The sequence below is a fragment of the Columba livia genome, chromosome 4, assembly GCF_036013475.1.
Source record: "Columba livia isolate bColLiv1 breed racing homer chromosome 4, bColLiv1.pat.W.v2, whole genome shotgun sequence".
Taxonomy (NCBI): Eukaryota; Metazoa; Chordata; class Aves; order Columbiformes; family Columbidae; genus Columba; species Columba livia.
Window position 1 is genome coordinate 47,397,723 of NC_088605.1, and position 27,281 is coordinate 47,425,003.

A 27,281-nucleotide genomic window follows, 5' to 3' on the forward strand; every position below is an offset into this window, starting at 1 on the left:
TCAGCTGTGTCCCCTGCCACATGGAAAGAAGGATAATCCATCCCTCCACCATTCTTGCAGAAGATCCTGGGCACAGGGGCAAGGACACCTGCTAGGAAAAGGGGGACTGCTGCCCATGGTGTGCTGAGGTCAGCACAGGCAAGAGGGAGCAAACCAGCGAAGTCCTCAAATCCAGCTATAGCATTCAACCGAGACTTAAATGTCGCTTTCACCACAAGAGCTACACAGCAAAAACCCTCAAGTCCATGCATTTGCCTAGAACCCAAAATCCTAGGTCTGTTTAGGCTGGAGAAGAAGCATGAGCTACCATAGGGGAAAGTATCAGGAAAGCATGGAGCTAAGAGTTTCTGTTAATATGAGAGCAAGAAGCCAACCACCACATCTCAAAACAATATAGCTGAAAATGTTACAAGACTATTGTTGTCCTCTGGTCTGCTGGGCATGCTGCTGCAGGGCACCAGGACCAACACCAGAACCAGTCTCAAGCACCCAAACTCAAGGGAAAGTATTTTGATCATGCTAACATCCCACACCATGCAGGCCCTGTGTCAATACCTGGATCAGTTTTTGTCACTAAGCTGAAACTCAGCATGGAAAATGGATCCAACCTTGGTTTATGTGGGCTGGTTGGATGTTCAGCTGCTTCTCGAGTCCTGCTGAGTACCCAAGCTTCGCAAGCCACTTGCCCCACATATTATCTCCCTATTACCAGCACAGATTGAATTTGGCCGTGCCCTGTCTCCTTCAGTGCTGTCCTGCAGAGCTGCTGCCAACTTACTCCCTACATCCATGCTTACAAACCAATTAAACTCTTCATCTTCTCTCTGAAAAACATGCTGGGTTCCTTCAGGCAGGTTCTCCAGCTGTTTCATCACTCCGCTGGCACATGGGAGACTACATAGAGCAAGCCAGCACCAGACTTTCCACAGTCATGTGTCCAGAATGGTCCATAGGACAGCGGTTCACAAGCCAGAAGGCTCCTGCCCCCTGTGCTGGAGGGAAGTGGACCCCAGAGTCAGATGCAAGAAAGCCAGCGTATAAAAAAAATCCCTGACGGCCACAGTTGGAGTCATCCCACATTCTTTCAGCAGGCAAGGACATGCGTGGCCTCCTCCCTAAGGCAATCAGAGGAAATTCATTGCAAATGGGTGCCCAGCCAAGGAACCATCCCCTCCCATCAGCAGCAACCACAGCCAAACAGATAAACAAACAAACAAAAAAATCCAGGTGAGAAGCCTGGAAAAGGTTCACAGAAAGTGTATGAAGTGTCAAAAAAACCTGAGGAATTAATATTCCCCCAAGAGAGCAGGATGGATCTGGAAGTGAATCAAGGCTGGAGGAAAGCACTCACAAATTTCACCCCATTTTGGGCTGGAAGTGGGGTAGCTCAGCTAGTGACCTACCCCTTCTCCAATAGCTGCAGAACTGGTGTCAGGAGCAGGGCAGCTCATCTTCGCCTCCTGTTGGGGCGAAAGAGAGTAAAAACAGCCCACAACCTTTTGGAAAATCAGGCTTTCTGTGCAGCAGCACAGCCTCTCTACCAAGCTGGATGGCTGCTATACTTCTGGATGGAGGGAAAGGGGCTAGAGAGAGTCAAGCCAGCTTCTTCCTCTTCCATCGTGCTGCTCTTACATTGCATCTATTGGAAAAGCATGTTTGCAGTTCACCCAGCTGTATTCATTTCCAATTCAAACACCAACAGCAGTAAGACCCTCCCAGATCACAGGCAAGTGGCCCCAACCTTTTACATGCCAGCTCATCTTTCAATAAAGAGGTTAAATAAATGCTAGACACAGGGACAGGTGAATTACCAGGTGAAAGAAGGAAGCTGGAGGGATGGAGAAAGCAAAGCATCTGGCCCTGACTTTCCCCCCAAGGCCTTGGAGGCGAATTGGGGATTTTCCATTTCATTAACTTTACAAGGGGTAATTCCCAGCATGCAGCATCAACCTCATGAGCTCTCTCTCACCCTTTCACAATCAACAGCCTGCACAACTGCACCACTAGACAGGAAAGCCATGCTATATTAGTATCTAAGGTAATAGGCAGCCGATAGAGTTGCCTTCAGTGGAAAATACAGCCGATATGCAGAAAAAAGCAGTATTTTTTGGTTTTAAAGTGAGAAAAAAAAATGGATGCCAAAACCCACAAAAGATGTGAATTTGAAATCCCTTCCTGGTTCTCCCTTGCAAAGGAACATTATGTGGATTGCTTCTGCTCCCCAGGAGAAGCAGCCAACCGTTCGTCCCTGCTGCCTGCTCTGGAGAGCAGTGGTGCTCCTTGGCATAGAAATTGTGACGCTTTAGGAGGGGTAGGGATCAAAGGGCTGTCCCACAGGCACAGAAATCAACTCAAGTACATTGTGTTCATTAGAAACATGCACACACGCAAGCGGTTGTTTATTAGTCCATAGACTTACCATACCAAATTTAAAAAAAAAAAAACAAAACCAAACATCCCCCAAATTGGGGTAGGTTCCCAGTTTTGCCTGCTCCCAAATTAACAGTGCTGAGTACTAAATGTGTCTTGTGCATTCTGGTGGGAGTGCAGGGCAGGAGCTGAACATGAGATTCAAGCCTCTCGCGTGTAAAGGGGCTGAGTACATTCAACCACAAGGAGCCCTCAGCTGCCTCCGAGATGCAGCCAAGGTCAGAGCAGCTGCAGCAATTTCAGTGTGTGCAACAGGGAGGCTGGCTCAGCAGATGCCAAGTACTGGCAGCACAGCCAGTCCTCCAGTTCAATGCTCCGCTCCATGTCCACAGCCCTCTCAGCAAACTTCATCATGAGCAGTGCACGCTTCATGTCCACCCAGTTCTGCAGCACCTGGCGCAGGGCTTCCTCCTGGCTGAGGGGCTGCTCGGTGAGGTCTTTCCGGGGACCCCAAAGCAGACACTGCAGCATCCGCTTGGCCTCGGTGATCCGCACACGCTTGATGGGATCTGCTTCCAGCAGCAGGTGAGCCAGCTGCTGGAGCCCCCGGGAGTAGATGGACAGGGTGGGCAGAGCAGGGAGGTCCTCAGGGCTGTACTCCTGTCCCCTGAGGTGCACCTTCTCCTCGAAGGGGTTGGGCTGGTGCAGCAGCTCATAGATGAGAATACCAGTCTGAAACTCGTCAAACTTCTTGTACTGAGAAGCCGACACAATCTCCGGGGCCAGTCGGGCTTGACTCTTCTTCAGTTTGGAGTCTCCAGTTCCTGGCTTCTGTTTGGCCTTCAAAAAATTGCTGATGATGAGGCGGGGTAAGTGTTTGTCATCTTTGGCTTTCACACAGCTCATGGGGGGCTTGCAGGGGACAAGCAGGAGATTCTCCAGACACAGGTCACGATGGATGATACCATGCTCTTTGAGATGCTCCAGGCCATTGCAGAGCTGGAGGAGCAAGAAGCAAACACGGCGCTCATACAGCTCAGGCTTGGCTTGGTGCAACATCACTGAGTCCCTCACGAAGTCAGCAGTGGTCTGGCTTGGCACCTCCCGGGTAATGACCACCACACAGTCATGTTCACTGGCAGTGCGGGAGGGATGGAGGCCATCCCCAGGCATGCTTTTCCCCACGTCTGGGGCCAGCAGCATGCTGGAGGGGACAGAGGCCACAAAATGCCCACAGTCCTGCTGGATGTTGAAGTGGACTGGCACTGCAGGGCTGCAGTATGAAGCAGCCACCTTGGACTCCTGGGTTTTACAAATCTGCGAGGAGAGACCAAAGGAAAAGTCTTATCAGTCAGTGACAGAGACAGGGCAGAGACGAGAAGTTTGGAGGTAGGTTCCTAAGCTGAGATTTGCAGATGCTAAGGGAGACATCAGTAGAAGCAGTGTGCACATTGGTCTCTTTAGTACTTTAAAGTATCTCCTGGTTTGAGGATCATTTTCTCACTGCAACAACCCAACCTCAGCAAACAGATGCCCGGGTTGCATCTCTGGGCACGCTTCCTTTGCCAGGCAAGGGCCAGTATTTGCAGGAGGGAGGAAGAAGATAGCCCTCCCATGAGTAACTTCCAGAGATTTTGTTTCATTGCCAACAGAAGTGACACAGCTTTTACAACATGGATGTCATCGAGATTCTCCCCTGCAACCCAGGGGACATTTTGCAGAGGGAAAAGTAGAGACAGTGGCAGAAGATGTGCTGCCGACATCTCTGGAGATGGTTAACGCTTGCCTGAATGAGGCCCCTTGCGACATGACATGGCTGTGAGGGTGGCCCTGTCTGGAGCAAGCGGTGGACAGAGACTGCCAGCACTTTGTTCTCACCTAGCCCTTGTCTGGTCCTACGCCCTGGAGCCACTTTCACATCCTCCTAAAACATTTGGCTTCCTTATTTCAGCAACTACTCTCAAATCGCCGACCAATGGCTAATGTACTCATCAGCACAGGGAAGAAATACCAGAGAAAAAGTAGGAGCTGACAACAGGCTTACAAATCAGTGAGAGGGCAGCAAACTTGAGGGGGAAAAGCATTTTATAATCTGGATTCTCTTAAACCCACATGACTTTTATTTCATTTTGTTCTGTATTTTAGCTTTATGACTGCATTAAAGACTAAACAAACTCAAACCCAGGTTTATTATAGGAGTATCCATTAGCTTATGGGGCCTTCTGGCATTTCTATTATACATTTTTTTTTTCTTTTATTTAGTGATGTATTTATATCTCACCCACAGGAATCAGCAACAGGCTGAAACTCAGCATAAAAGGTTTCAAACCCTGAAGCATGCCACTGCCAGTCACAGCATGCGTGCAAAATCAGACAAGAAATCAATTTTGCCTCCGAGTTAAAATAAATGCAAGAATAGAGAGGAGTTGGAGAAGTGGGCTGCTTTTGTATTCCTCTAGCAAGGGTCTGAATCTAGGCAGTTGCAGGTAATTCACTCAGATGAAATCATACTGTGGAAATGGGGCATTTTACATTCTTATTGTCCTTTCTGTTCTAAACAAAAATACTCTGCCATGGCCACATGCTTATTTTGTGGGAAGACAAGCTTTGGAGAGCTAGGCAGACTGCAGATTAACACAGCAGGCTGCAGGAAGACACAGAAGGTCCCCAAAGGTGGCAGAGACCTTCCAGCCCTCTACTGATCAAGCCTGCTTGTTCCTCCCCACATAGCAAAGATGTGTAAGGCTTAGCAAAAGGGGAGAAACTCCTGAAAGAGAGGAGTCTCTGGAAGAATAACTGCAACCAAAGATGGGGAGATCTTTCGTGGCCAGCCATTCCTCCTGACTTTGGCTGCACCAGAGGCATCCTCCATGCAGCAAGCTCCAAGTAGGAGCCTGGACCTGACTTAGTCATGCATCCTTAAGTGGAGAAAGAAGCCGAGGCATGGAGCATATCTTGGCTTAATTCCTCTAAAGCTATTTCATGTAACCCTGGCTCATTCTAACTGTTTTATCCATATCCGTGTCTGCCTGTGCACAGCCCAAACTCTGGCTCCTGCTGCTTAGCAGGCTACTTGGCTCAAGTAATATTGTGTGCCCATTTAGAGCTCTCCAAGTCTAAATGTAACTACAACTCCATAATCTCTTTCATGTCAGAAAATCTGTACCAGAATCCAGGAGGCAGAGCTAGGAGTCAGACAGTTGTAAAGCTTCATGATTCTCTATTTTGGCTACCAAAAGGGAGATGGCACGCAGGAACACTGCGGGAGGTATACATGTGCACATGTGTAAACATGTACATGACTTGACTTTACGCCGGCGCAGAGTATGGCCCTGCCAGAGTGTTTTTTGCTTTGTTAAGGTGCTCTGTAGCACACCAAGGGCACCGAGTAAGACCACATCACGTGCAGGGACACAAAGGCAGTCCCGTTCAGAGTCTGAAATGGCTGTTTGTGCCTGGACAAGAATTCACACACCTCAGCCATAGTGGTGAGCCTCTGAACCCCACCTAACATGGCAGGCAAGAGCAAAGGTGTGTGCATGTCACTGGGAACCACAAATTAAAAAGAAGCACAACAGATCACCATGAAGTTCTTGGGTTTCCTGAGGAAAGTTAAGACTTATTTAGGTATAAAAGGCAAGAGAAGCTGCTGCTCTGAGTGCTGGACTAGGGGTATTGGTAGAAGATCCCATCTAACTCCATTCTGGCTATTTACAGCCCCCCTGTTGAGTTGGCTGTACTTCCTTTAGAATATCAACTGGCTTTAAAGCTGCCACGTAACTAAGCATCCCCTTGGGGTTCATAATGGTGGAAACTATTCAGCAAAGATTTTTTTTTTCCTTGCTTAATGCATCTCTGACAGTGTTCTTTTGGGAATTACTTTAGATTTTGAAAACAAGCTGAAGAGTAAGCAGCAATGAGATGCCCTAGGGTTAAGTCAGAATAGAAATCAAAGGCTCTGTATTCAAGTAGTAACATGGGTGAAGAATCCCAAATCCATGGGATGTGCATGAAATGGGTTGGATAAGCTTACTTACCCAGGTTCCAAAGAGCTGAACTATTGCACCTCAAGTTTCCATTTCAAACATGGATTCCACAGAATTACAGGAAAAAATTCCAGACCTGACCTTAACAGTATGTATAGGTCAGCCTCACATTGTTTAATCGAGACCTGCAATATCTTGACAATGCCTGTGGTTTCAATACGATATAAGCACTCACATGGTTTCTGGGTCAGACCTTACACTTAAAAGGCAAGCAGAGGCAAAAACGCTGTCTTTTGAACGGCCTTTCATCAGCTTGTGTCATCAGAGGCAAATGCCTTTAAGTTTACAACACAGTATTTGCACAAATACTTTTTAGAGATAAACTGGTTGGGTTGCAGACCCTACTAGTCTGCAGCAATAAGCATCTGACTGGCATTTGTTACAACAGAAACTACTTCTCTAAATTAACCTTTACAAGGGGCAGGGGAAAAATGGCAATTTTTGAAGGGCTTTTGCTTGCCAAACTTCACCTGTGAGAAAGACAAGCAGAGAAAACAGGCCATTGTGTGCTGATGGTCCTTCTGAAAGGTGTACCATTAACTCTGCTTCCCACTCTCTCATTCAAACCCATACACCAGAAAGGGGAAGAAAGAGGCTCAAAGGTTCAATCCCAGTTCAGCTACAGAACCCCACACAGCCTTGGACCTTGCAGCTGTTTGCCTCTTCCTCTCAACTGGAAGATGGAGATAAGGTTCGGGTTGCCCAAAGAGGCGGTAGATGCTCCATTCCTGGAAACATTCAAGGCCAGGCTGGATGGGGATCTGAGCAACCTGATCTGGTTGAAGATGTCCTTGCTTCTTGCAGAGGGGTTGGACTAGATGAGCTTCGAAGGTCCCTTCCAAGCCAAACAATTCTATGTTTCTATGAGAAGCCTGGGTACCTCCTGGGCATGGGCTTACCTTCACAGCATAGGTGGTAGAAGGGTCCTTGGAGCAGGTGGCACAGTAATATATTGCATCCCCCGAATCGCAGCAGGGCTTGTTGCACGCCAGCTTGAAGAGTGACCAGTTGTTCTCGCTGAAGCGCAGCTCGTTCTTCTGTTCCCGCATGAAGCAGTCCTCACATTTGGCAACCAGGCGGCGCAAGGACTCAGCATAGAGGGCCCCCAGCTTGGTGTATACCCCCTCCTTGCTGTCAATATTGCTCAGGAGGTTGTGGAGCTGGAGGCTGGAGCCTGATGACACCTGGCTGGACACACTGAGCTGCGAGTTTGAAAGGGACTGGAGGTTTCTGCTAGGAACACAAGCCCTTGTGCTCTTACCAGTGTCTGAGCCCCAGCAGCTGTTTCCTTTGGAGCCTTTCTCCAGGGACTCAGAGGAGGAGAAAGCTCCAGGGTGGCCCCCCAGGCTGGCTGAGTGGCCGAAGGGAGGCTCCTCTTGGCGGCAGACATTGCTTTCTGAGTGGCTGACATTCAGCCTGGGGCTGGCAGCACCTGAAGATGCCTGTCCCCCAAAAAAGCCATCTGGGGAGGACACAGTTCTGCTGACTGTCTTCTTCTGGGGCAGAGGGGGCGGGCAGCTGGGGGAAGAGGTGGGACCATCCTCTCCAGAGGCAGGAAGGAAAGGGACAGGGGGAAACATTTGGCTTTCAGCTGGAGGGGGCGAGTGATTCGGCTCAGACGAGTGCCCTAGGAGACAGCAACACACAAGAAGATGCCATGATAGAGTTGCAGCCTGAGAGTGCAGGTCCTTCTCCATGTGGTAAAATACTGGCACAGGTTGCCCAGAAAGGTGGTAGATGCCCCCTCCATAGAAACATTCAAGGCCAAGATGGATGGGCTCTGAGTAACTTGATCTAGTTGGAGATGTCCCTGCTTGTCGCAGGAGGATCGGACCAGATGACCTTTAAAGGTCACTTCCAACCCAAACTATTCTATGATTCTATGTCCGTGCCACCCTGACAGGCCACCTCCCCAGGGAACAGAGCAGCAAGCCAGGTTACATCAAAACCAATCGCACAGTCCTCATCTCTGCAAACCTTCACTGAAGTGATTAGGGATTTAATCCACTTTAATACAGCAGGTTTGCAAAGCAGGCTGCAACCCGACTTCTGGAGAAATGCACCCCACAAAACCACTCCCCTACAAACTGCATACACAGTGGTAAAAAGCTAGTAGCGGGTAAATATTTAAGCTGTGGTGTCATGCACTAAGAGGTAAGAACGAAGCACTCAGGGATATGAGGACAATCTCTTAAACAAAGCCCGTTTCCCCTGGGAACTGCCACCCAGTGCTTCAGCAGCGTGGTGTGATAAGGAATGACTCACACCACATAGCCCCAGCTCAAGTGTGACCAGAGTAGCCCAAGAGGTGTATTGAACTTGTCTGTCTGCCTCACATTGGGTAAGGATCATGGGGCAAGGCCTGGGATTTTGGCAATTTCCATCCTCCTGAAAAAAATCTGGCCTCCCCCCAAGCCACTGCCTGTCCCCCAGCTTATTGACAGAGCTCTTTGCTCAGAAGATTTGGATAGCTGGCTGATTTCAGGCAGCTGTAGCAGCTGTTTTCCTACCCAGGCCAGACTGCAGACAGGTAATCCAGTTGCATGTCATGGAAGAAGGGGAAAAAAAAAAAAAAAAAAGATTTTACATTGAAATAAAGAGCAATAATTTCAGGTTATGGAGACAGAATGAATGTGGAGTGGAGAGGTCTGCAGGGAAAATTAAAAGAAGAGACAATTATTTCAGAGAATATTCTACATCACTTGAAGGACAGGCTGGACTCCTGATAAACTCGAGCTCTGCTAACACCTAGCGTGCAAGTGTAGGCCTTGAAAGGTGCATGGTGGGCTTTCTGCTCCATGCAAGCCCAACAGACAGCGGGATCTATTGCTTTCTTTGAACCCAGCTTCCAAAGCTTTAGAGTGGTAGCATGTCACCCCTCCTTCTCACAAGGCTGCCGGTGAGAAGGTTCAGCTGCCAGAAGGCACTTCCTCACAGTGGATTTCTGCTTGCCCTGCAGGAATGCCCTGGGGCAGTTTGATATCACCCTGCAGCAGGCACTTGTCTCAGTCACAAGTCACAGCCCAAGTGACTCACCAGCTCTCATGTACCACCTCCAAGTGCAGGGGCTAGGATTCCCGAGCTCCCAGCCTGTCCTGGCGTGTCTGTGCAGTGTCACATGTGGCTCATAGCCGTACCAGCTGTGCCAGAGCAGCAATCCCTGTTAGCTGCTCACCACCTGAGACCACATGAGGTGGGGCAGGTCCCCTAGTTCTCAGCTACCAGAGTTGATACTGACACAATCTGTCCCTATCTCACCCCACAAGGGTTTGTTAGCATGACACATCAATTTTCATTAGTCACCTCCCCTGCCAAGACTGCCTGTACGCTCCTGTTGTAGTACACCCCACCCCAAGCAACAGTGTTGAGAGGCACCCCAGGAATAAGCAGCACTGATTTTGGCTCCTACTGAAGATGAACTTTCCATTCAAGGCAGTTTTGCCACCCCAGCTCTGATAACATCCTCAGAAACAGCTTTGTAGGAAATGTTGTGAATCAGAACATTTCTTTTTGCCCTAGTTCTGGGGTGCTGAGCTATCTGACTCCTGTCGGACCCTTGCCCCAGGTGTCTACTCACATTGGACACCCAGTCACTGAGCAATTGACTGCTCTCCAGTTTCAGCTGCTCTCCAGCTGCATAGTTAACTAACCATGGAAACCATGGCTCAACAAGACATGACCCAAGCTTTAGCAAAAACCCAGACATCTGCATCATAACCTGCCTGGTCCACAGGAAAGATCCTGTCTGTTAAAACACTGTCAAAAGCCACAGGCAGGGATGGTTCAGTGCGGCATCTCTCGCTGCTCCTGTCCAAGGGGCTTTGACAGAGGGTACAGCCAAGAGAAATTCTTCGGCGTGCAGCCCAAATGCAACTTAACAGGGGCACCTCTGCCAGGACATGCAGCTGAATCCCCATTTCAAGAGGCAAGATTTACTTGACAGACAGAGTCTTACAGAACAAACGTCAGCACTGGAAGCTTTGGCAACCAGTCTGCACGCCTAGCCCACATGTGCCAAACTGCTCTTACCTTTTCTTTTACGTGCTGCTGGGCTCTGCCCCAAGCACAGGTTAACAAATGAAACCCTTTCACAACTTGCTTAACGGTTCTCTGCACCTTCAGTGTAGAGCCCTTCTGCGTGTCAAGGGCTTAAAAGCTTCCTCTCCTTCATATTTTAACATCTGACAGCATAGCCAATTAACGTGAGCTCACCCCACTCAGTGATTGACTGCATAGCTTCTTGCTTGCATCAGCAAGAGAAACTACATTTGGGTTATTCATCTAAAAACTCAGCTTTCCTGTTGCTACTGTTAGCAGAGGCAACCTTCTTGTCCCATGTCATTTTGACAGCAAATTGCTTCTGTGCCCAGCAAGTAAAGTTCCAAGATCTGTGAGGTTTTTTTCCCCCTCTACAATTTCCTGGCATGGTGTCACTCTCAGACTCCAAGTTAGTGGTGGAAAAATGGAGTTTCCAGAGCTCTGGCTCTTAATTTTATTGCTGAACGTTGTTGCTCTTGGAAAGACAGAACTTCCACTACATGAAGGCTGCTTTTGCAAAGGAAATACTTTCTGAGCTGTTGAACACGTTAGCGCATGTCTAAGTTACGCACTGATGAGAGAAGTGACTTCATAGTAAGTATTTTTTAAGCTCAGTTAAACGAGTGCAGGCAGATTTTTTTCCTCTTCAAGAAATAACTGGGAACACAATGAGAGGGAGAGAACACCTCTAGCAGAAGAGTCTTCCTGGTAATCCCCAAATCTGTGGAGGATTTTCTGTGGCAGGGCTACTTGTGACCTTGTGCAATGCATGAGGCACAAGCAGGATAAGTACAATTGCTTTATGGTGGAGGTTTTATCCAGACAAGAGGAGAGCCACTGGATTAATGATTTTGGCATTTGCCAAATTAAAGAGGAAAAAGCCCATGATGTTGGCCTGATTCTGTGATATTCTTCTTAAGTGCATCAAGAAGCAGAATGATAGGAAAAGTAGAAAGACGAAGGGTTGCTGGGGGAACTAGGTGATGGGATTCTCATGATCCCTGCTCTGAAGATGCTTCCCCAGCAATGGGACTCAGGATAGAGGTAACTCCTTTCTCAGGAGTTAGGTCCAACACTACTTCTGCTACCTCAGGTCCAACACTACCTCTCCCACACCTGACGGTCACTTACGGCCATCACTGCCAGTCTGCGTGTCCGAGTCGAGGCTGTCACTGGAACCAGCTGTGAAGCTGACATGGACGGTCCTGAAAGGTGAGCTGAGGCTCTCGGCAGAGCTGTTGCTGACCCTCTCCAGCTCAGCGTTATTCGGGTTCATCTTCAGAGCGTGCCTAGAGAGAGAGAAAGAGTCAAGAAACAGATGGCAAAAGATACCCTGTGTGCACTTGTGCATGGAGACTCAAGCCGAGAGCAGCCTTAGCTTGATCCCTGCACACCCAGACACTGTGCAGCCCTTTATCATGCCACCACTGGGAAGTGGGGACCCACCACTGTTTGCCTTCAGTGAAGCTCTCAAGGGAAGGGAGTGGCATCACTCCTCCCATTTTACAGAAAGGCAGGCTGAGGCTGGGTGTCAGAACCCAGTTACTTCATGGTGGAGGCATAAGTGGGAGATGAGTCTGTCCCTAGCAGCTGTTGTCTCCTCAGTGCATCACAGTAACAACTGGCACCTTCTGCCTCTGCAGAAAACAAGTGTCTCCCAAACTCAGGGCCTACCATGCAACTTTTAATGTAAGACCTACAGTTTTCCATGCAGCTTCCATCTAAATAAATAAATTAATAAAACCATAAACTGGGCTTACAACCTGTCAGGTCACAGTTTAAGTGATCAGTTGTAGGCAGGCAGGACTTTTTACTAAGATAAGTAATTTCCCCTGCATTTTCTTCATTTTTTGCTCCTTGGAAAACAGCAGAAACTGTTGAAATCAGGCAACACATCAGAGCACAAACACTCCTAGGTTTGGTACCATTCAGACCCTCTATTGACCAGCAAATGAAGGTTATTTGTAAATATTTTTTAAGTAAAACTGCCAATCTGCTGACAAAATTCAACGTGTTGTTGATTAGGAATGTGAAAACATTAGTGGCAGACTTGTAAAAAAGAAAAAGGACTTCCACCAGCTATCTTGCCGGAAGGTATCCAGTATTTCCTAATCAGATGGCTGAATGGCTGCTGAGAAAGACAAACAAAAGACGTGCACGACCGTTTTCTCATGGCACCCTATTCATGCACACAGGATCCCTCCTCTTCCAAAACCCTCAAGCACAGCAAAAGCCATGAGCAATTTTTATTTGAAGACTGAGAAATGTTTAGCTCCCTATCCAGACAAATCACTTACTCTTGTGTTCTTGTGTCCACACCACCACATGGAAAGCAGAGAGTATGAGAAGCCCGGAAGAAACTTCTGCCAGACTTCCTCATTTGCCTCAGCAGCCTCGGTCTAAATATACTCAGGGGCTGATGAAAATACAGCTCTAAAAACCACCTCAGGTATAGCTCAGCAGACACTGGTCTTGCACCAGTGATGAATTCACCACGGCAGCCCTCTTGGAGACGACTGACAAAACCTCACCGCACAAGTCACAGTTAAAAAATGGAGTGTGAGAGACACATTGAGGCTTTTAGCTCCATTATGACTAAGGCTGTCGAAAGTAACCAACTGCACTGAATTACTTTTTCTTTTCTTCTTTTTTTTTTTTTTTTTATGATAAAGATATATCTTTATCCTACAACTTTCTCAGACACTTAACGTTTAGTCGTTTGAGGGACAAAGAGGCACGGATGCACACCCATGCCAGTGTGCTGCCTGACCTGGCAAGAATCAAGGAAGCGTTTGAATCCATAAGAAAAGATTTTGCAAGAGAGCTGGCTCAATTTGCACAGATGAGAGGTTTTCTAATACATTCCTCCCTTGCCTCCCCCACCCCCAAGAAAAGTCGGTGCATTTCAGCTTCCTTCCCATTGCTTAAATACAAATCCGCAGAGCTGCCTTACCATTCCCGCACTCAGAGAGAGATGGGACTTTGCTCAGCGAGGTCCAAGGTCCACCCCACACAGACACACCTATTCCTCCAAGCAACCTGGGTGTAACGCCGAGTCTGCCAGAACCCAGCCGGCTGCTGAGCTCAGCGGCACAGTGAAGTCAGATGTACAGAGAGCCCCGTTTCCTCTCTCCCCGTACCGCCGTGACTTATGTAAAATGCAGTTCCTGAATAGGCACACCGAAATAGAAATTGTTTGCTGCTTAAACGACATCCTGCTCTTGTTTCAGATGTTACAGCCGGGCCAGCTAATGCTGCCTGGAAATACCTCCGCTTTACATCACCCTCTCTGCTTTACATCTCTCTCTCTTTTCCTATGAGCTGCTTGAAGCCCAGGCTGCAGCCTGCACAGATTAAAATAGCACCCACTATACCAAAGAATTACTGAAAACATTTGCTAGGGCCAAACTCCCCCATTTCAGTAAAATTCCACCCCAAGAGCTGAACAACTCAATTGCTGCAACAGCCTGTGGGAATCCTGATTTACAGCTGACCTAACTCCCTCAGGTTTCCCGGTGTTCCTTCCACCATGCGTGACTGCAAGGACACAGGTCACTGTTTTCCATCTCCCCCTTGTCACCAAAGGATATTGGAAATAAAGAACATCAACCCATTTTAAACCTGAAGAAATCACTGGAATTGCCCCCCCACTGGCTGGCTAATATCTGCAAGCTTCACTCCCCTTCAGAGAGATGTAGTAGTGGTTAATTCTCCCCTATTTCAAAAATCTGTGCTCAGCACCTTAAATGTAAACGGCAACTTCAAGAGCAGCACCAGAGACTCCCCATGTGCCTAAAGAACAGGTCACAAAAGTCAGTCTCCCAATCTAATAACCTAAAAAGATGGGATTTACAGCTCTGCAAATTATTTGGGCAACTTTAAATACACTGCAATCACTCAACACTCTCTGTGCAACACACTGACATATTCAAGCTACCCTTCCTGTTGACTATTCCCCCGCTTTCCCACCCTAAACAATTTCATCCAGCTGGCTCTCTGCACAATTCCCACAGTCCTGACTAAAACAAGTCAAAGTTGAAAACAGTAGTCTTGTGTTAAAACAAACAAACAAACACACACACAATAAAACAAACAAACAAACAACCACCCACCCTAGTTTGGAGTTCCATAACATTGCAAATGCCCCACATTGCATCTCCAGCCAGGGCATTCTTTGTCTTGCTATTGATTCATATTTGAATGGTAGACTTGTTTTTAATTTCACATTTCTTAACAGTTCGGTGTCCCACCTGACACTGCTGTGGGACTCCAGCATCACTGGCTGAGCACTTTGCACTTCTCAGAGAGAGTGGAGATGAGCACCAAAGCATCGCTTCCCTCACCGCAGCAGATGCATGTGCCTTGGGATATCAGCCCTAGGATCCCTTTGGACTCCAGGCATGCCTTTGGCTTGAATTCCCTGCCTGAGATTTGGCACGTGCATCTGGCTACATTCCAAAAGTGTAAGGGGCAGGGAGGCTGAGAGGGGGGGAAGGCCACTCAGATGCAAGAGCTGCGAGGCTCACACTTGCCTCTTTCCAGTGGTCATCATGCGTGCAGCCTGTTGTCAGTAGCAGAGGCTCCATCACAAGGAGCACCCGCTCTGCAGCCCCATCACAGGGGTTTCCCAGCCTTGCTGTGCCAGCAGGAGGGGTTGGCTTCCTCGCAGCACGGGTGACAGGGCTTGGACAGATAATGGAGATTATGAGATTTATAAATCATGCGACTGGGGAAGGAAGCAGAGGAGAGCAGAGAATACACACAAACCACATGCCAGGAGAAGGCTGTTGATAACAGCAACAGGACACCCCCTCTAAAAATAAAATACTGGAACTAGCGTATGGCAGAGAGAAGAGCCAGACTACATTACGGCATCAAACACAACACATGGCTGGTCATAATTATTTCACAAGAGGAAGTACCGTTGTACCATATGCTTGTCTATCATGAAACATGAATAATTATATCTTCCTCCTCCCTCCACTGCTGTGTCTTCCAACATCTTCCCCTGGGTGCACAGGGTGGTTAAAAACCAGCATACAGGATTTACAACACTTGGGGCTTGGTTTTGTACTTGTCCCTCTGCTACCAGCTGGCAAAGGTGGGGAAAGCAAAATTGAAGTGAGGACCTCACCTCTCCTCCCTGTACCGAAACGTTTTATGTAGCACAGGATAAGCTGAAGCAAGGGTTTGGAATCAGAAGATGCAAGGGGAAATTCAGATGGGGTGCAGAATTAAGATGGTAAATGGGTCAAAAATTAAATGCTCCCATGTAGTGAAGAGGACAACAAATCTCATTTCAATTTCCAACTCTGCGCTTTTTTAAGTGGTAAGATAGGAAACAGAAAAGCAAATGGCTTTCTTTTTAAAAGAAACAATCTCTTCTAAAAGATTGGCTGATAAAACAAAACCTTTTAAAAATGATCCACTGGCAAAAGCAGCATGAGAAATTTCTGATTAGTTTCAAACAAAAAACACAGGGGGAATTCAAAAGGTACATTACCTCCCTATCCTGGAGTGCAATTCTCTCTCCTGTTTGATTCACACCCTCCCTTATTTGCTTTATATACTTATTTAATTATCAATTATGGATTTAAATGGATTCCATCTAGAGTTTTTTTGGGCGGGAGTTATTTATTATTATTTAACTTATTTTTTTAAATAATAATAAATCTGGCTTGTCCTAGACTAAACACAGCAAGTCCCTGCTATCATCCAGTCATGGAGAAAAGGATCAAAATTTGGGACCTGCATGATATCCACTTGCATTTGTAATTGCCACAGTGGCTCCATATAGCCAGTCTGCTTTTGTCAGCAAGGTATACCCTGACACCAAGGTCCAAAGAGAAATGAGTGCCTCAGAAATGGTAAGAAAAGGGGAATATTCTGTTCTAGTTGCAGCACTGCTCCATCTCAGAGCAGTTCTGGGCAAGAAACACAGAGCAGTCCCACCAGCCAGCACCACCTGCCCAGCGACGAGCAAACCTGGCTCCTTTCCTGGTGATCAAATTCCCAACATCGTCATTTTTTTTGTAACACTTGTTTTCTGTTCCCTTTGGCAAAAGGCAGCAGCAGCACCACAACATGCTATGTGGCACATCTCAAGCTCACTGGGCTTGGCTGTTTCCAGAGATGGCAGGTGTCAAGATATGCCATGCTAAACACCTTTGTTACCCACGTGAGCGCATTCAGCAAATCTCAGAAGCTATCTATGGTGCTGCCTTTTGAAGGTGTCATTAATTATCATAAAACCAGCTCAAGATGCAAAACAGCATCACTGCTTCCTTTCTTTAAGAGGCACATGGAATAAATTAACTGTCAAGGTTTTGCAGGCTAGGAAGAACCATTAGGATCTTTTAGCCTGACCCTCTGCATAAGAGAGACATAAATTTCAGCAAAGATTCAACCCTCCTGTCAGGAAATTGAAGGCCACGCAGGAGTATTTCACACCAAAGAACCTTTAAGTCATCATTGCACATACAAATGCAGGGGAACCCTGGTGAGCCCTTTCCACAGCAAACTACCTTCCTGGCTTCTAGAAGAATATCAGCCACCATCTTCCATTTCCAATCTCTTTCCTCTTGTAATTCAACTCGTTTTCCATTTTGTTTCAGACTGAGCATATCTTAAATATCTATAATCTTTCAGAGAAGAAGGAAAATAAGATTGTATGATGAAACAGTCACAAGATGCCCAGCATAGCTTTATATAGGCACAAATTCATTATTTTCCTCTTCTTGTGCCAACTTTCAAAACTCACTAAAATTGCTCCTTCCACCATCATAAGAGACAGCTTACTGCAAGCCAGTTTCTTAAGTGCATAGCAGGATTTTACCCCTAAAAACTTGATTTCTTTTAATTGTTAGAATCAAGGTGAACAAAATGTACAGACTCTCTTCTTTCTCTGCTTTGAAACTAGTTTGAACACACATGCAAGTTTTCTTTAAAATAAGAGATTAAGTTTAATTATGAAGGTCAAACAGGCAGGATTCATTTTCCAACATGAAATCAAGTATCTTGCTACAGCTTAAGATCTAGAAGGAAAAAAGATGGTTACACACCTTTCCTGAAGCTGAAATAAACCCTGATTTGCTAAGCCCCAGCCCCCAGACCTATGCCGGTTTCACCTCCATCCCTCCATCAAAGGAGCCTTTGCAGCTATGCTCCCAGAGAACATCTTGGGCTGATGAGGTCTGTCTCTGCGGGGGACTACGTAGGCATAACAGAAGTATTGGTGGTGGTTGTTCCATTACAGACAAACACACACCCACAGACTGCCCGGGCCTAGAAGAGTGTAGAAGTGTCTCAGAGTCATCTTTGTGTGCAAGACCTCCTCCCTTCTTCAGGCATTTGGCTGCACAGTTCAGGAAGATCAGAGGAGATGTTCCTCCAGCACCAGGTAAGAGTCATGTCATGACCCAAAGCTGCAAGCAATGACTGCCTGGAGTAACACAATCCCGCTATGGTGGTTTTAACCAGATGTGCACGTAGTCATCCCTCCCACCGCCATGCGAGGTAACAACACCCTGGTTCCTGCATTGGCACGCTCAGAGAAGTCATGCTTGAGACAAAAATGAGAGCACCCTCAAAGCAAACAAACAAAGCAACCAGCTGAGTTTGCATGGCTTGCAAAACCTGCCATCTGATCAAATGGCTTCTCGGGCAGGCTGTGCAGGGGTTTGGTAGCCAGAGGGTGGGCCGCGCTCTTTGAGTTAAGGTGCCCCAAGGCTTAGCTGGAGGCATTGAGGCTTTTAGGAGATAAATACATGTAGCACAACACATGGCCTACAGTCACAGGGGTAAAAGCAATGCCAGCACCTACCTTAGTCAACCACTTGGTAGAGTTTATGGCTCTGCCAGAGCTCCCAGTCACAAATGCTACTTGTTCCCTGACCTCAGTTTCCCTGCCCTCTTTCACTCAGGCTTCTCTACCACACAGATGCTTTCAGGATGACTCAGAAGCAACTGGTACAGCGGGCACATCCTGCTCACACCAAGAGCAGAATATGCTCCACACCCTTGAGTGTAACTCCACATGCAGGGCAAGAGCAAGGCATGCTCCTGCCTTGGAGCACAGCTGATCCAAGTCATCCAGCCAAGAAGACACCCTGACACATCAAGGAGCCCCCCACCTTGACTCCCAGCCCTCACAAAGACACAAAGGAGACTCCAAGCCCTGCCAAGAAAGCCCAAGGCAGACAAAGGGCTCTATATGGCTGCTCCTTCATAAGCAGAAAGAGATCCTAGCACTTCAAGTGGAAAATACTGCTGGGATATATATTGCTGAGTTTGAGTGCCACCACCCTTCTGGCCTGCCCAGTAACCTCTCCTCTGCAGGGGGAAGGAATGAGATTCTGGAGGACTTTCAGCAGGCAGCTTGGTGTTTCTTAAATGATCATTGCTCAACAGTATCATTTGCCAAATATTGGCAAATACAATCCAAAACCATGGGCTAACAGGAGACACCAAGTAGCAGCAGCCATGAAAGAAAGGTCATGGGGTCAAAGCTAAAGTACATCTTAGCATTCTCTTCGATTTTAAAGGCAATAAAACTCATCTGTGTGCTCACTTGCTTGTGGACCTTTTCTTTCCATGGACAGCAGCAATCATGTAGCATCATAGCAGGGAGCTCGGCATTAAGAACTAGAGCCTCCCTTCCCTCTCAAAACAAACATTTTTCACCTCTTGATCAATTTAAAACACTAGTTCCTGGGGCTAGCCAGCCCTAAAAACACTGAAAATTCAATGTGAGAACAAAACAAAAGATGGTCTGACTCAACCACAGTCTCAGCCTGAAGGTCACTGATAACTACACATAAACTTAACTATGGAGCCCAAGAGCAAGTTCTCCTCTGAACACCCATCCCTTCTTCTTTCAGCTTTTAAATCAAGGAGCTGGAGTCACATCTGTTGTGCAATGCACAGTTCCAGGTAACAAAACTGGTGCACACAATAAAGTGAATACAGGACACTCAGAGAATGTGAAAATATCCAACCCACTATGATCAGAGAACCTAATCCATTAGTTGCATGGCAAGGAAATAAATTTTTCCTCCTCCATTTTATAATTTTTTCCTTTTTTTTTTTTTTGGATACACACAGCTGCAGATACTGAATGCACACAAAGTATCTAAAGCCTGTTTTCTTAATTGCTTAAGCAGAGTTACTTCCTTCCCAAATGGACAGCTCTCCCTCATTCACATTTGTTTTGTAGGGCCTGCTGCCACCCTGCCTGCAAACTTGACTTCAGGAGAGCAGGAAGGCTACCTGAAGCCAGGCAGCTCCCGCACATCCTGAGCGCACATTAGGCAAGCTCCAGTTACCTCTTTGCAGGTGAGGAGTCCTCCCTGGGAAATTGCAGCTTCACAAGTTAACCTCAAAACCAAAAAGACATTGAAGCCAAACTGAAAATGAGGATTTCAGAGGCCCTCGCTATTAGCACCAAGTGCAGTTGCTGAAATCCACCTACGAGAGGAGCTCATGAACCCAGATTTTCTCTTCTATTCAGCATCAAGGAACTGTGCTGAGACAGAATGAAGCTGACATGGGAAACATCAGCCACCTCAGGCACAGACCTTGTTCTCTACTTGAATACTGGGACCCAAGACAGTACCTTGCATCCCTGAAGGGCTTTTGCAAGTATGCATGGCATTCAAACAAGGACTTGCAAAGATCTGACAGCTTTTCAGTGTAAAAAAGTAATTTTTCAGCCATGCAATCACCTCCCACGCTCCTGAAAGGCCATTGTTGAAAAGAAAAGGAAGGAAAAAAAAAGAACAGGAAGCACCTCCTAGTCAATCAGTCCCTGCAACAAACACCCCAATTGCAAATAGTTAATATGCCACCACGCACACACAGGGCTGTACCTGGACTGCTTTTTCGGAGGTGGTGGTGGTGGTGGTGTAAACTCCACGTCATTGCTCTTGTCTTTAGGGTAATCAAACGAGAAAGATGATGATTTGCTGATCCCAGTCTGGGTCTCCAGCATCGGGCCATCATCCACAAGGTTGACACTAGCTCTTCCATTCTCAGCTCCCACTGTCCATGGGTGAATTAAGAGCTCCTGCTCCTCCTCCTCCTCTATCCGGCACTGCTTGGTCCATGCTGGAGTGTAGTATTTCTGCCTCCTGTCATAGGACGAGCCTGCCAGGCCTCTGCTGGACTCCTCCACAGAGACCCCATTGACACGAGTGCACGGAGAAGGGGATGCTCCAAAAGCACCTGTATCTGTACTGCTCCTTGGCAGCAGCTGAACACCAGCTCCGTCATGGCTATTGTCATCACCAAACCTCCCCACGTGGGAGCTCACTGGGGGCACATGGTTCCCTTCACTGCCTGTCTGGCTGGTTTTTGACATCTTTGGGGGAATGGCTGGACTCTCAGTAACTGGGGCCTTGGCAGGAGCTGCCAGATGAAACCGTATGCTGTTTTCACTTCCAGATGCTTGAAAAATCTCTCTAGGCTCAATGGCAGCTGATGAAGTCCCAAAATCAGGGTGGGAGGTGGGGCTGATACATGGCCACTGAACCCCCACTGCCGAGTCAGGGCTGCTGAGGAATATTGTCTTGTGATCATCCTCAGTGTGTGCTGTCATGATAGTTATCTTTGCTGCCACCTGGCTGGTGGAGTCCTGGTATTCCTTCTCACCACCCAAAGTCCAGCTGCCATCCCTCCACACCCCATCAGCTTGATCCTTGCCAGTGCCGTGGGCCAACTTCTCTGCTTTTGCCTGTCCACTGACAGCCTTCAGCTGCATCTTCTTCCTCTTGGTGCTCTCAGCATAGATGGGATCACTGCGGGGAGGTGAGGCAAGGCGTGAGTGCTGCGGCTCCACCAGAGCCTGCTGAAGGGTGCTTGAGCCCTCAGGCCAGTGGCCTCTGGTGACAGAGGGCTCTCCAGCAAGAGGAGAGTCCTTGTCCTCCCGGGATACAGCAAAGGCAGCCGTCTTGCTGCTGCCTGTGCTCTCAGGGAGGGCAGCAGGCTCAGCACGGAGACTCAGCTTTTTCCTCTCTGAACACGGGGCACAGGGGAGAGGATCACCCTGGTCTTTTGTGATGCAGAATGCCACATTCACAGTTCTCTGCTCCTCTTCACTAAACTTGACCGCCCTGCCACTTGGCCTGGGAATTTCAGGAGCATCCCGCTGCCTCCATCTGCAGGGAGCGGGGCTCTCCTTCTCACACCGGGCAACCTTCCCCTCTGCACAACGCGGCTCCCGCGCCACTGAGCACTCTCTGCGGCAGTCCGTGATCAAACAGTACTCGCCCCCCTCACTTTCAAAGTCAGAGGAGAGGTGACCACAGTCACCCTCCAAGGGAAGTGCTGCTCCTTCTCTGGCTTGAGAAGAAGGGTTTCTGCTGGAGTTCACGGTGCTTCTGTCTCCCAAGTCAGATGCATTAGGGCAGGGGCCCCGATGCGGCAGGACAAACTTGTCTTTGGCTCTGTCCTCCTGCTTGCCCACCTCACCCACAAGTACCAGGCTGTGGATGGAGACATTTCTCTCCACTCGACTCTCCAGGCTGCGTAGGCCCACCATGGAGTAGTTTGGAGGACAGCAAGACAAGCAGTCGCTGGGTGGGTTGTGAAGGAAGGGCTTTCTCACACCACCATTGCCAAAATTGTCGAGGCAGATCCGCTGTGCATCTCCTGATTTCAGAAGGAGGTGTTTGCCAGAAACCATCCCCCAGCTGACCTGCATGGGCCAAAGAGACAATTGTTCTGTCAGGATGTGCATATGCAATAAGAAAGGTAACTTTTCTTTTTTTTTTGAACAAACAAGCAAAATACAACAAAAGAAAAAAGTCCAGCTCCACAGAAAATTCCTCTGGCATTCACGGTCTGTTTTGCTCTGTGCTCACCCCAGCAATAACTACCGCAAATCTTTTCTATTTAAATTGCACTTGTCTTATTTCTTGGACCATTTGCAATCCTTGCATTACTAACAATGGCAATGCACTGAAATAAGGCATTCTCCTTTCTCTTTCTGTGGGTTCGCTGCCAGAAACTTGTCCAACCTATCATCTTGTCTGCGAATCACCGTGCAATTAAAGATTCAGAGTGTGAAAGAATATTTGGTCCTCCCTCTGCTTATTTTTGTTTCATTTCACACTACTGCCTGTGACTCCAGAACACAGACATGGACTATCACAGGTTATCCTGGGATAGCAGATTGGCTACACTCAGCAGTAGGTACTGGGGAGCAGGCGGGGAAAGATATTCAAAATCTTCATCTGAAGATCTATCCTGCTTGCCAAGGGAGAGAGGGAGTGGGAGAGGCAGGGTGCCTGTGAAGCACCCCCAGCCCCAGGGTGGCAGAACCTGCTTCCATAGTGCAAAATTCAGCCTAGGGCCAAATCTGTCTGCATAGATCAAAGCCCACCGATGCTGGCAGCCTGCACTCGTGTGCCTTTTATTCCTGGAGGAGAAGCAAGATGGGGCAATGAGAGCCTAAGAAGAGAGCTGGGGAGCCCTGACTCTCCTCTGGCTCAAGGGTGGGAGATGGGAGCACACCTAAGCCACAGACAGGGCAACAGCAGCCCAGGCATCATTCCATGTGGCTGGGACAGTGCCAATATCGACTCATTGGGGAGAAGAGTGAACTGCCCATCAACTCAAACCACCAGGACTTGCCAGTTTGCAGGCAGGCAGCAGTGCTACACCCAGAGAGCACTACTGCTCTGGCAGAGGTTGGGAGCCCAAGCAGTTGGGCCAGGAAGGCAGGACACTTGATTCCTCATCTACAAAGACTGTGGATCCAGTTAGTACTGGCTGCAATCAGACAGGATTTCTTTCCAGTATATACCTTCCCAGGAAAATAACTTTAACCTGCATCCTCATTTACAATCCGGAAGTTCCTAAACAAGCAACGTATTTTTAAGCTCCTTTGCACATGCTCTGTGAGTAACATCTCATTCAGCTTCAGCCAAAGATACTTTGAGAAACCAATATACAGCTTAAAAACCTGAGTTAAGACCAGAAGGGAAACCAAAGGGAAGGAAACGGTTTTAACAGATATACCTAGCACTCCCAGGGAGAGATAAGTAACGGGAAGTCATGCTTTGACTGGATTAATCATTACCTGTGACAAATCTGCATTCATATTCACATCCACCCACGCGTCAGAAACATCCGAGTTTATCATAGTTGGCTTAACGGCAATTGTTGGCTTTGAGAAGGGAGAGGTATTTACACCTTCGTCTTCCAACGCAGGGCTCTCAGGCTTGGTCCTAACTCCATTCGGGAGCACGTCACAAGTACCCACGTCTGGGGGTGTTTGCAGCTGATGGGAACTCTTTGGGTTGAAGCAATTTTTGCAGGAGCCGGGCTTCCAAACGTGTTCCACAAAGTCACTGCACGCAGACATCTTCAAATCCTCGTGGCTCAGACCCAGAGCCCTCTGTGTCTTCTGCACTGTCCTTTGCTGCTCATTTTGCATTTGGTCCCCAGGGCCGCTCTCAAAGATCACTTAGTTATCTGGAAAAGCACAACACTGTCTGATTAGTATGGTTATGCCCCAAAATGGTAAGATTTTTAATAGGACAGCTGATAATTACACTTACTCTGCCTTCATCACAAGAGGTTATTGTTTACAAGGCTTCTTTCACAGCTTAGCTAAAGCCCACACAGTCACTTAAAAAGCCTCAACTTCTAAGCACAGCTCTGTATTAGAGAAGACATCAAGCAAGCAGCATTCCTATGTGATTTAATTCCCTGTTTAATGAGCATGTATAACCAGCCTCGTGCAAGGTTTAGATCAAGGGTAAAGGAAAGAGGTCTTGGAAATAGCTGTTTGCGGCCCCACAAGCAGAGTCAGGCAGGAAAAATTCCTTCTTCAAAGTGTCATCCTGTCTCTGGAAAATAAAAAGGCCTGGAGATACAAAGACCAGAATCAGAAACTGTGTAACCAAGGGGACCGGCAACAACCTTCCTTCACCCAGAAGCAGCACTGTGATTACTGCCATGGTACACAAAGGATTCTCTCCCACCCAGGGTAACACAGACAGACAATCAGCACGGCTGGGGCTGGCACTGATTTGAGCAAGTGCCTGGCAGAAAGCTCTTATCTGGTTTGCCAGGAGCCACAAGTAAGTGTCAGCTCGCTGAAACGATTCAAAACGATTCATTGTCTGCAAGGGGAGAAACGTTTTGCTCTTGGATCACTTAACAGACAAGAATCCCTTCCCATCTTCCTTCCCCAGGAGGAAATGCCCCAGGAACAAGACATTCCTGCATTCCGGTGCCCCCCTCCCCGCATGGCCAGGTCTGATGGCACTCAGCCAATCACCTGGAGCTAACAACTCCGGAGGTACTTCAGAGGAGGACTCCCACAAAGCTCAGTGGATTAGGGAAGAGAAGATCAGAAAACACAACTAGATCATAAATATTACAGACAGCTGCTATGAGTGTCAGGGCACACAAGTGTCCCACATTGCTTCCTCACCTAACCGACTTCAGGTCACCATGTCCCAGCCAGCTGACTCCAATGCAAAGGCAAAGCAAACTGAGGCTCCTTCCCCATGGATTTCTGAGTGAAAAGGCACTTTTACACCCCAATCCTGACTGCATGAGAACACAGTTTAGCAGCCTGATACTTCAGTGGTTTCCCCACACAGACACACTGGAACACCACTGTGGCTGTGTACAACTTTGCACCTGCATGCACCTCTAAACCAGCCTGCACTTCAGTAAAGTCTCTTGCCTTTGGGCTCAGAGATGCCCTGGCCACCCTCTCCAACAGCCACCCTATTGCACAGTGAAAAGAAAGAATACTAGTAAGGGCTTGGGTGGGATCAAGTGAACTGGGGGAAAAGCCACTGACTCACTTTCCCTTTGGAAAAGGAGGCTTTGATCGGCTAAAGCACTAGTACCTCCAGACTCCTTCTGCCAGGTGAGCTGATAAATTTGGATCTGTATCATGAAAGAGCAGAATAAAAGGGAATATAAATGGGATTCAAAGATTAGTGCATCTCTCTTTTCAGGGAAGGGACTGTTTTAGGCAGGTCTTTCCATAGACTTCACAGAGTTCAAATTAGCCAAAGGACAGCAAGTCACTCTTGGATGTACCCCAACACCTTCAACACGATTAACAGTTCTTGCAGGGAAAATATCTTTAACAAATATTCTAGCACCGTGGTTTTTTTTTTTTCCTTTCAAATCTAGCAAGCAGTGTCCAGCATCACCCAAAGCTGAACAAGTGAACAAGTGTCCCGATGAGAACCAGCAAAGAAAAAAAAAAAAAAAAAAAAAAAAAAAAAAATCAAAGGGAGGAAAAGCAGGGACCAGAGCCAGAAAAATCTCTTCACTTCTGCTTTAATAACCGGTGCTGCCAACTGCCTTTTAAAGATCGGGATTTCCCTTTCTGCAGCTGAAGCAGCCGCTGTGTCTCGCTGCCTAGAACCCGGGGCAGGCAGGCCCGTGTCCGCACACCGGCGGGGAAGCCGGTACTGGGCCCCCATCGACCCACGCAGCACCGTGCGGGGAAACCGGCCCGGCTCGCCCCCGGCCGGACAAGCCGAAAGCCAGGAGCTGCCTCTGAGGCACGCCCGAAGCCCCCGCGCTTCCCGGGGCACCGGCAAAGACCCGATACAAAGGATACCTGTTACCTGGGACAGAGATGAGAGGATGCAGCACAAGGATGCGCCGGGGGAAAATAAAAAACTTAACAAAAAAACAAACCAAGCTAAACCCCAAACCCCCGACCCAAGCAGCTCTGGCTGCCGGACGGCTCCTCCGAGGCGCCGGGCGTCTACCGGGATTGGGAAAAGTTTACCGGGCAGGGCCCGCCGAGGCTCCCGGTGGTGCCTGTGGGAACCGGTGAGCGCCCCGGGGCGACTTCAACCCCGTCCCGCCCTCCGCCCGCATGCTCGGCGGGCACTGGCACGACCCCACCGGCACGGCACGCCCCCGGACCCCCGGCAACCCCACCCCGGCCCCGAGCGGCGGCGGGGTCCCTCCCCGCCCGGCTTTGTCCAGGGAAGCGGTCGCCCGGCGCTGCCCCCAGCCCCGCTTCTCGCTCACCAGCCTCCCGCCGCCGCAGCGGGGTTCCGCTCCGCGTTGCGCTCGGCCACAGCCGCCGCCACCACTGGGCGAGTGGCAATCGCGGCCCCGCGTGGGCCGGGGGGCAGCGGCCGCCCCGCCCCGCTCCGCCTCCCGGCCCGCCTCCTCGGGGCACGGCGTGGGCAGCAGCCCGGGTGGGGGCAGGGCGGCACCCCCCGCACACGCGTGTCTCCCCTTTGCACAAAGCACAGCCACCCGCTGCAGAAGCACATGCACCCGTCAGCGACACACCCCCTGCCATCCCCAGCAGCGCTGACTCAGACATGCCCCGTCTCAGGGACATCCCCGCCGGATACAGACCCCCTCGGGGGGATGCAGGCACCCACACACCCCAGCAGCCCCGCACTGACCCTGACACACGCCATGCCTTTGCAGGGTCACAGCCAGCGTACCCCACACGCCTGCACCCCAACACCAGGCATGAGGATGGTCCTGAATCCAGCTGGAAGACACTGGGAGCCAGACAGTTCACTTATCCTCACCAAGATTGCCAGACAAAAGCATGGTGAAGTTCAGCCTGAGAAGATGCTGCGGAAGGAAGAGACGTTTGCAGGATTTGACCTCACCGTGCAAAAAAAAATCAGACGGCATCTCAAGAAAATCCCAAATCTCAGATGGGCTGGGAGGCTGGGGGTCATAAAAAGCGAGCAGGATGAGGTTTTGCTCCCTGTAGTGTCTGAGCTGCACTTTAGGGCAGGCTGAAAAAGGAGTGGTCTTCCCTCACTCTCATGCTTGCTTTGCGGTGTCTGGCTTTGAGCACCTGAATTCTCC

The 27,281-nt window shown here is 48.7% G+C and overlaps 1 protein-coding gene across 3 annotated transcripts; it reads right to left on the reverse strand.

Moving 5' to 3' along the window:
- Positions 1–2,365: 2,365 nt before the first annotated feature.
- PRAG1 (PEAK1 related, kinase-activating pseudokinase 1) lies at positions 2,366–27,281 on the reverse strand. 3 transcript variants are annotated; one of them, XM_065062670.1, is made up of 6 exons: positions 27,077–27,281; positions 23,533–23,927; positions 20,321–22,146; positions 11,586–11,743; positions 7,316–8,043; positions 2,366–3,687 (listed from the first exon to the last, which is right to left on the reverse strand). In XM_065062670.1, the coding sequence occupies exons 2-6, from the start codon at positions 23,887–23,889 to the stop codon at positions 2,650–2,652; spliced, it is 4,107 nt and encodes a 1,368-aa protein (XP_064918742.1). In that variant the 5' UTR covers positions 23,890–23,927; positions 27,077–27,281; the 3' UTR covers positions 2,366–2,649. The 3 variants fall into 3 exon arrangements, with proteins under 3 accessions (XP_064918742.1, XP_064918740.1, XP_064918741.1); XM_065062668.1 differs by lacking the exon at positions 27,077–27,281 and adding an exon at positions 26,472–26,630; XM_065062669.1 differs by lacking the exon at positions 27,077–27,281 and adding an exon at positions 26,057–26,317.

Excerpts from the sequence above, each read along its gene's own strand:
- PRAG1 (XM_065062670.1), bottom strand. The coding sequence starts at position 23,889 with ATGCAAAATGAGCAGCAAAGGACAGTGCAGAAGACACAGAGGGCTCTG. Across the intron at positions 8,044-11,585 it reads GCAGACTGGCAGTGATGGCC|GGCACTCGTCTGAGCCGAAT; the intron begins GTAAGTGACCGT and ends GCTGTCTCCTAG. Across the intron at positions 3,688-7,315 it reads CTACCACCTATGCTGTGAAG|ATTTGTAAAACCCAGGAGTC; the intron begins GTAAGCCCATGC and ends CTCTCCTCGCAG.